Raw genomic sequence first — 9,232 nt, 5'->3', positions numbered from 1 at the left:
TTGGAGCCCCTTCCATCTCCCTTTCTGTGCTCACCTATCCTGAAGAAGTACTGGAAGTTTCATCGTGTTCTTCATCTTCTTCCTCTCCTACAATGACGTCACCAGCTAGATCGCCGTCAGGCAGCGGCACCTCCCATTTCTCCTGACAGTCACCGCGGAAAGTCTCTAGGGAAAGCTCTTCAACGAATCGATCTGTAGGTGTAATATATGCGCTCTAGAGAAGGGAGCGAAGCAGACCAAGAGATAAGGACACAACCAGTTGACTGGTTCACAAAGAAGATAGGACGAGGCAGAAAGACAGGTGAAGGAGAACACGTACGTATACAGCGATGTAATGTGTGTACACGTGTATATACGTACCCAGAGCTTTCCCCTGCTGACAAAGATTCCTAGAGAAGTCGCCGACACATTCTTCAAAAAGAAGAAAAAATCCTTGTACACTTCTGTCCCGATGACTCTATACGACACAGTAGAACCACATAACACCCCGGAGAGAAACATCCTTACTGCTGCATTCCTCGTACGACTGAAGCTCTAAAGGTGTATTTATGTGTATAAGTAAATATGTATGTGTAGTATGTACATATGTCTACGATATACGAATGAAAGAAGAGAGGAGGACTACAGGAATACGTGTGTATGTATGTATGAATCACTATTTACGTATGTTGGAGATTTCTCGCCTGCCGTATCATGTATGAAAAGCCGGCTCACCTGCGGAGTATGTCCATCTGGGTCTGACGGAGGAAAGACCTGAATATACTTCAGCAGTTTACATTCGAGAAGAAAATCGCGTAGAGTGTTCAGATCTACAGGTACATCACATCCACACATCCCGAAGACGTATTAGATACAGGCACATACACATTGATGTGAATAGACGAACAGAAACACAGAAAGACTTGTATAAGAGATGCAGCCAGGGCCCTATCACGGCTCTGGAGAGTACTGAAAAAGAAAGGGAACAAGCTACGTGACGATCAGTTCTACTGATGATGTTCATGTCCCTCTGTACGTATGTATATGCCCCACTATACACAAGACATTCCTGTCACCATTGGAATCCCCATACGCGGACACATACACAGGCGAGGCCTGACCATGACACGACACAGCGCCGTTGTCTAATAACGAAGAGTTCGCCTTATCCTACGGACTTCTCTGCATCTTTGAAAAAGATACTGAGCATTATGTGCTGCATGTGGAGATATTTATATGTAACTCTGTGCACGTATGCGATATGCGAAGCGGATTTGCCAAGTGTATGAACGGTGAAGAAAACAAAGAAGACATGTAAAGACATTTTTATGTTTGATTCCCGGGCAACGTACAGACAAACTCCCCTCTGAGATACAACTGACTGCATGCTGTACCATGCCCGCACGATTGATAACCGCATGTACGTGATGCGAGGCGTTCTTTACTCCGAACAGACAGATAGGCATATAGCGACTGACTTCCCTTCTCAAGCGAGATTCGACACAGAGTTGCGAGCACGAGCTGGGTGTCGTAGGCGAAACACCACCAAACAAGCTTCACGAACCCATGATGAAGACTGCGTCTCACGGGTGATCACACGGGGTGTGCGTGTATACATGCATATACCCTGTTCGAAGCATCATCTGAATAAAAGCAGGAGGAGGTAGATACATCTAGAGACAGATACGTATACAAGAGCAGCAGGAAGAAAAAAAGATAAAGAAGGAGAAGAAAGAAGAGCGACGCTGCAAGAAAGAAGATGTACTGTTTGTGGACTTACGTGTAGGCGAATCTCGTAAAGACAGCCCGTTGATCTTGTGATTCTCTGGACGAGCCAGGTCGGCGAGATCTACGTCTGCGTCCAGTGAAGAAAGAAAAAGACTCGGAGCTCATGAAGGAAAGACAAGTGCAACTGATGGCGCATATAACCTACGAAGGAAACGGGTAGATCGGGCAGGACAGTAAAGACGAAAAATTCGCCGGGTAGAGTGTTACAACGCATGCAAGAAAAGAGAAATGAATGCCAATGATGACCGCATGCACTGGAGAAAGAAATAGAGGTAAAAGGAGGCAGCAGAAGAACAAAGAAAATGAGTAGACATGTGAAGCTAAGGTGATCAGCGCCAAAAAAGCAAGAAGAATCAGTAACAGAGAGAGGCTTCAATACTTCGTGTCAACGACGTCTTCTTGACGCATGCACTACTGCTCTGACAAAAGAGAGGAGCTCCAGCACATACTAGACAAGTAGGAGAAGTACGTACATGTGTAGCTATTATGCGATTCTCCTACAAGTCCCTCGATTTCTCAAGTCATGCTGACTGGACCATTCTCCGAAGGTCACTCACACCAAGTCAACTCAGCAGCAGACACATGGAAACGGAAACCGGACATTCTAGGAAGAACAACAAGAAGCGAGTGTAGATACGTGCACACTTAACCTCATCATCAACTACTTAGGGAGACTCCCTGGACTTAGTGCAGATTTTTTCTAGATGAACACATGTAGGACTGCACTTCGGAAAAGTCTCATATCGGCACCCTTGTACAGTGTCCGTTACATGTGAACGCAAAGCATAGAAAGCCCTCTTCAGGCATCGACGGGGGGACACATAGGCAAGCATAGAGAGATCGGCTAGACAGAACAAGATGGGTGGCCACAGATGACCTCCGATAGAACCATAGTTACAGACAGGTAAATGGCTTTTACATGGCTACAGACAGACTGAGAGGCAGCCACACACAGCAACAGGCGGATCTAAAAAAGATACACGTCCATAGGAAGCTATAGACAGCCCTGCATAGATTGCACTGGGTCCACGGGCAGATAGCCACGCACAGTTGTAGGCAGATAGCCAGAGGTGGCGACAAACCTACGTCAGATCGTCAAAAAAATACAGACAGCAATACATAGCCACATGCGAATAGTCGTAGAAATCTGTAGGTAGACACATGTAGCCAGCCGCAGCTAGCCCTGACTAGCTGGCCACATGTAGCCAACTAGAGGAGCCTTGTGTAGCAACAGATAGGTGAGGAAAGTCACGAACAGGTGGAGAGTAACACAGTGAAACTCCTCTCTAGATCGATGAAAAAAACCGTGGCGGATGAACACATCTAGCCCCAGAGAGCCGTACACAGGTAGGGGCGTAGACACAGACAGGCATATAAACAAAGATAGATACTGACAGACAGGCAGCGAACCTCAAAGCTCAGTAGTCATGAAAAAATACACCTCTCACGGACGCAGCTACAGGCAGCTAGACAGCTGGCCGGCGCTAGCCATAGGTAGTCATGGACGGAGGGGCATCCATGAAAAAGTGGGAGTAGACATGTCGACCTAGCCGCGTAGACCTCAGTGGCTAACCACATGCGGCCGTAGATAGTCAGCGAGCAAGAGGTAGACAAGTATAAAGAAAGAGCGCCGTGAATAGACCGATAGCCACAGGAAGTCACAGCAAGATCGACACTCAATGACAGCCATGGACAGACGTAGATATCTACATACAGCCAGATAGCTGTAGATATAAAGATAGACACAGATAGCCCCATAGAACAGTAGTGGCAACGCAATTAGGTGCGGTGGACGGCGGTGGGTAAATAGCCACAAATGCTTGAGCCAGAAAGGTACCAATGAATATCTGGCTACCAGGAACTGCCATAGACAGCCACCCGCATATCCGTAGATAGCCGTGGGTAAATTATCAGAACCGGAGATTTTAGCTCGGCGCAGCCCTGCATAGCTATAGTTGGATAGCTGCCGTGGGTAGTCAGCCACATACGACTGTAATGATATATATGGACACCTAGAGCTACCCCGTGCACAACCATGAATAGACAAGGTAACAGTCGACAGAGGTAGATAGAGATAGAGAGATAGCAATCAACAACCGCCCCGAGACAGACATATCTAGCTAGTAGTTATATAGAGGTAGGTAGCCAGGGGCAGATCGACGGCCACAGCTGGGGATGACGAGTAAAAAAGAAGACAACCGTGTACATAGGCGCAGACAACTCAATGAATGGAAACGAGTGAATCTAGCAAATCAAAAGAGAGAAGACAAGGGAGGAGGAATTTGAGAAGTAGAGCCTTGAAGTGAGCATACCTGAAAACCCGGCGATGATATCACGCCGCCCGCATGCAGTCAAATAAGAGGCAAGGTCAGATGCATGCAGTACACCACGACACACAGTGAAGCAGGGAACAAGAAAAAGAAGAAATCCGCGAAGACAATGTTCACCTGAGTTAAAGAAAAGAAGAAGAAAGGATAGAAGAAATGATGCCTTTTCCCCCCTTCCGGTGCCTAGCGTTTTACCAAAGCACAAAGAACGATGAACACAGAAATACACGCAACTCCTGTTCGGAGAGAAATAGCAAATCGTCAACATACCGTGAGAAACCATCCACAACAAAAAGGAAAGAAATAAGGGAAGTCCAGTCCAGCTCGGGATTCCTCGAGCCAAGACGCTAAGCAAGTATCCCACGCAGAAAGTTAGACAAACAAGAGAAAGCAAGAGGCTGGTGACTTCCTACAAAAGTCAAAACTTTCCTCACCGGGTACTGACACCCGGGTGTCTCGTGTCCATCTTTTCGGCATGCAGTTACAAAGCAAAGGAGGATGAAGACTATACAGATAAAGAGAGAAAGAACCAGTCAAAGAAACAAGGAGAAGCCAGAGTTTCAAAAGAAAAGAAAAACAGGCGGAGCATTCTTCAAGCGAAAGCAGAAATGGAGCAATGACGCGCGGGCAGCGAGATGGAAGAAAAAGTACAAAATCCCGCGTGCTTTGTCCTATATCTCGTGTACATACACTCGAATGCTAGTGAAAATGAAGTACAGGAAGCTCTCGATTTAAGCCCGCGTGAGAATCAGTATGTTGTTGCCTTATCTCCTCCAATTCTCCATTTTCTCACGGTCTGAGGTTAGGCTTTGAATGTGCAGTGCATGCGCCACGCCTTGAGAAAGATAATAAAACTCCTCTGTACATACGCACGAAAAAACACGCTACACACTGATAAACAAAAGCAGCCTAAAGACAAAAAGACTTACAATGAAAGTATGACGATATCTCCGATCTACGTTCTCTCACATATGTCTGCATATATACATATGTATATAGATAGAGAGAGAGAGAGTCGCGCATCAGAATTTGCCTCAGGTTGAATATGGTCGACCTAGCGCTGTGAACACCCGAAAAGCTGCATAGAATTTCTGAGAGGAGAAGAGCTATGAGGAGGGAAGAAAGCGATGGCAAAGAGAGGAAAGACGAAGCCACGATGTCACTGTAGGAGAAAAAAAAGACAACGAAGACGCGTGCGCTTGCAAGTGTCTTTAGCTTTCTCCTACATGAACATCCGGCCAGTGTAGTGGACCTCTTTTGATGAGAAGAAGAATCCTCGCCAGCTGAGGAATCGGAATCCAGTGAAAAGCTATCAAAGGAGAGTCGACCAGGCAAAAAATTTCTACGGTGTCTAGAGACTGGAGAAAGAAGATACTGGTCATCTTGTAAGAAAAGCGTTACCACATACGGAACACTTCTCTCATCTCACATTCCAACAGAGGACACCCTATACATATATGAAATTCATATATAGGGATAGATATAGGCGTCCCACTGTAACGCTCTCTATATCACGCACGTATGTAGACGATTTTGAAAGAAGCTCCAGCACAGGCTGTTTCTTCCTTCTCGTGTCCTGTTGTCTCTCATAAGAAAATGTAAGGAGAAAACTATCGATTTCTCAGGTAACCAGACCGGAAAGAAAAGCCAGTCGTCTATTCTCTTCACTAAAATGAGTAACCTCGTCAGTGGCCGTTTGTTCACGTAAAAGAGAATGACTTGAGAGAAACTCATTCGGAGTGGTTTTTTCTCTCATCCACCAGTAGAATCTCCGCCCATCTTATCATCATCATTATTCCAATCGACCAACTCGTTCTACTCATTCTATCCCTCTGTAACTTCGCAGCTCGGATTTACCTTGTTTGGCACTTTTGCGTTCACCGAGACTATGGAGAATCAAGCCGAAATAGCTGCGTAGGGATTTCGCTGCTTCTTCTGTACGTACAGCAGAAAAAAAAAGGAAGGAGAAAGAAAGGTGCTTATAGTTTCATTCCCCTTCTCCGCACCAAACAAAACAGACCATGACACGATTCTCTGGATTGTCTTTACTCTCCGAATATAAGCCTACCGGTTCTCTCGCTTCATGAAAAGGACATCCGTAACGTGGAATTCTTCCCATCGTCCTCGTGTTTCGTTAGATATATACGGAGAGATAAGTGGACAGATATAGAAACGTAGAATGAGAGAGGTAGGTTTACGGGATAGACAGAGATTTGAAGATAAAGACAGATAGACAGGCACCCACAGCCATGTAACTGTAGTTACCTTTAGACAGAGACGGAGCGCTAGACATATATACGAAGTCAGAAATCGAGAGATCGGCGCAGCAACCAAGGAAAAAGACAGCGTCCCCTTCAACCAGCCTAGCGCCTTACTTCCTACTACTTTAACCTCGACGCCCGTTGATCGGATGATCATCTCCGAGTTCGGAGGGAGGCCATAGCAATACAGAGGTACATACACAGGGCGCACCCCACAGCGAAATACATAGATAGCTACAGACACGTCAGTACATGTGTAGCCATAGACAGAGTGTTGGACACGCGTAGACACAGCCAAATATATCGATAAATCCGAGAACAGTGACAGCATAGGCGATCATGCCTACTCTCTCGTCTTTCAGCCCGGGGGGAAACGCAAATTGGCGCATGCAGCAAGAGCCAGGCCCTACGATCGGCCAGCGACTAGCTCTACGTGTAGAAGCACGTAGGACAAAATTTGTACATAGAGCTATACATGTGTATATGTGTGTCTACACAGATAGACTGAAGAAATAGTTGTGCACGCGCGCGTAGGGATTACCAGGGTGTATACACACGCACACACATATGGCTAATATATATATATATATTCATGCAACTATATGTATTCATTCACAGCACTTTGACCCTACTGAGTATTAGCCGGATACTGATTTTCTTCAGAGTCTCTTCAGGAAGAATCATCTCTCTTAGATCGCTCTGACGGGCAGCATAGGGAATGGCGAAGAGCAATACAAGTACAGCCCTGTGGACGAGCTTCTTCTTAACCTTGAAAGACGAACGGAAAGAGAGAGACAGAAAGAACTCGGTGAGCGGAAGAACGAGAGAATTGTGAGCAGCTTATCTGATCCTCTTCAGAGTTTTGCAAAAGAGGAATACAGAAACCAACGCGCGCCCACGTATGCTGCGATGATCGAAGAAGGAACAAAGGAGTACTAGAGCGTTTGATATACAAAGACAAAGACTGTGTGTGGTGGTGTATATAGTCAAGTGCACATGAGGGTAGACCGAGAAACGACGATAGTTGAATCCACCCGAACATGCTTTCCTGTGAAAGGTTGGTAAAAATGTATATCTGTTTGCACTTATCGGCTCAGAAACACTTATTACTGTGAATAAAGGCTCCAGAGAAAGAGAAAGCGGTAGGTGTGTATAGATACGAATGTACCTATCCACAGTAGAGTAGAACGGAATTTGTATGGGAGATCCTCCGAAGGAGGGGATGAGACAGAGAGACTTACATCTGGATCTAAAGGTGCACTTCTCTCTGTCCACTGGATTGAAGTTTTTTGCTTCCTCAGAGTGAGAGGCTCAGATGCATACACTGCATCATATCTTAATTTCCTTGTCTCTTCTTGGGTCTCTTCTTCTTCTCCCCTTCTTCTTCTCCCCTCTTCTTCTTCGTCTTCTTCCCCTCTTCTTGTCTCGCGATTCTTGTCTATCTTCTTCTGCTCTACACCACGTCTACTTGTGTTTGGAGACATCCCGTCTGCTTCCATTTCTTCCTCTTCTTCCAGTATCCGTTCCTGTTTACATACGCGAAGATCATCATTACCATTCCTGGGATCTGCGAAAGGAAGACGAGTTATTTGTTGTCTCCGCCTCTCTCTTTCTTCATAGACATCTAGAATCATTGCTTGCAAAGCTTCAAGTTCCTCTGCTTCCTCTTTGCTCGGCGCATCTGGCTTGAGAATCTCTTTCCATTCAGCTTCATGTGTAACTTCACGTGCTCTCAGGGGACTCGAAGAAGGTAAGGAAGATACGTGGAGTCTCCTTTCATTCTCTTCATGACTCCTTTTCTCTTCATCTCTTGCAATATCCCGAAAGAATGAAGAAGAAGCCTCTACAACAGTAGAAAGTTCTTCACGGGGTGAAAGATCCTCTCTTTCCGGTTTAACAAGCCTTCTGTGTCTTCTTCTCCCTTCCGTGACAGAAAAAGGAAGAGGCGCGGGAGAAGAGGAAGACGAAGAAGAGGAGGGGGAAGGGACAGGAGGGAGGGAAGGAGAAAGAGCGGGAGAAGACTCATCATCCGAAGAATCGGAAGAACGAGGACGACGCAGGCGCGCCATAGAAGAAGAGGAGACAAGAACAAAGGGTAAAAAACAATAGCTGAAAGAAGGTTCTTTGGTTATTTCGACTGCAGGCGAAAACGAGAGAGCAGTTGGATGTTCTTCGCAGAAGCTGGCAGAGGCAATTACTAATAGAGAAAGAAAGGGGAGAGAACTAGACAAGACAACGAAGAGAGAGAAGACATTCCAGGGGGCCGGATAAAAACAAAGACGGGAGAGACGGAAAGGTAGAATGAGGACAAGAAACGACACATAAAGAAAGGATATTGCCTTCCTCAAACGAGAAGGACAGAAAGAAAAGAGACTAGGTGTCTTCAAACTTCAAACGGAGAGAAAACGTGTTTTAGATCTGAGAATGAGTGTGTCGGTGAAGTATCTTTGATGCCTTGATGAGAGAGAAGATCACTCCTTTGAGAGCGAGGTAACAGGCTCGTAAGCCCCTCCGTTATAATCGAGCGATCCTGAGAGAAGAATGTTCTATAGTTCCATTACATGACAATCAGGTCTATCCTCAGCACCTTCACGACTGAACGAAGAGCAACTGAGGGAGCGATTATCGACTACGTGCCTGCATGCAGTCCTGATTCTTCTCTCAGACGTGCGTTCCTTCCTTGTCTAAAACCGAAAGCGTCAGAAGTCCTTAGCAGTATGACTGGTTGCCCCTGCCTTCCTACTGTCTGAAAATTCGGACAGAATGTCAAAGTTGGGGGACGGAAAACATCATTAAGAGAGAGCTGAAGTGAAACGGGAGTAAGAAAAGAGATGACAGAAGTGGGGTTCGAACCCACGCCCTTTCGGACTGCGGCCT

At 46.0% G+C, this 9,232-nt stretch overlaps 1 protein-coding gene across 1 annotated transcript; it reads right to left on the bottom strand.

Moving 5' to 3' along the window:
* Nucleotides 1–5: 5 nt before the first annotated feature.
* On the bottom strand, nt 6–8,913 carry CSUI_001802 (uncharacterized protein). The gene is made up of 8 exons (XM_068062005.1): nt 7,597–8,913; nt 6,988–7,123; nt 5,952–6,029; nt 4,888–4,953; nt 4,080–4,214; nt 1,760–1,834; nt 715–809; nt 6–214 (listed from the first exon to the last, which is right to left on the bottom strand). Exons 1-8 carry the CDS (start codon nt 8,422–8,424, stop codon nt 35–37), a joined length of 1,593 nt encoding a protein of 530 aa, XP_067926022.1. The 5' UTR covers nt 8,425–8,913; the 3' UTR covers nt 6–34.
* Nucleotides 8,914–9,232: the final 319 nt, after the last annotated feature.

Source organism: Cystoisospora suis (genome assembly GCF_002600585.1).
Source record: "Cystoisospora suis strain Wien I chromosome Unknown contig_722, whole genome shotgun sequence".
NCBI lineage: Eukaryota > Apicomplexa > Conoidasida > Eucoccidiorida > Sarcocystidae > Cystoisospora > Cystoisospora suis.
Note: the sequence above shows the minus strand (reverse complement) of the source record. Positions and strands in the feature narration are given on the sequence as shown.

Bases quoted from the DNA above. Each gene is read 5' to 3' on its own strand.
- CSUI_001802 (XM_068062005.1), bottom strand. From the start codon at position 8,424: ATGGCGCGCCTGCGTCGTCCTCGTTCTTCCGATTCTTCGGATGATGAG. The intron at 7,124-7,596 runs GTAAGTCTCTCT...TCGTCTTTCAAG, and splicing joins GTGCACCTTTAGATCCAGAT to GTTAAGAAGAAGCTCGTCCA. The intron at 4,954-5,951 runs GTAAATCCGAGC...GCGTATGTACAG, and splicing joins ACGCAAAAGTGCCAAACAAG to AGGAGTTTTATTATCTTTCT.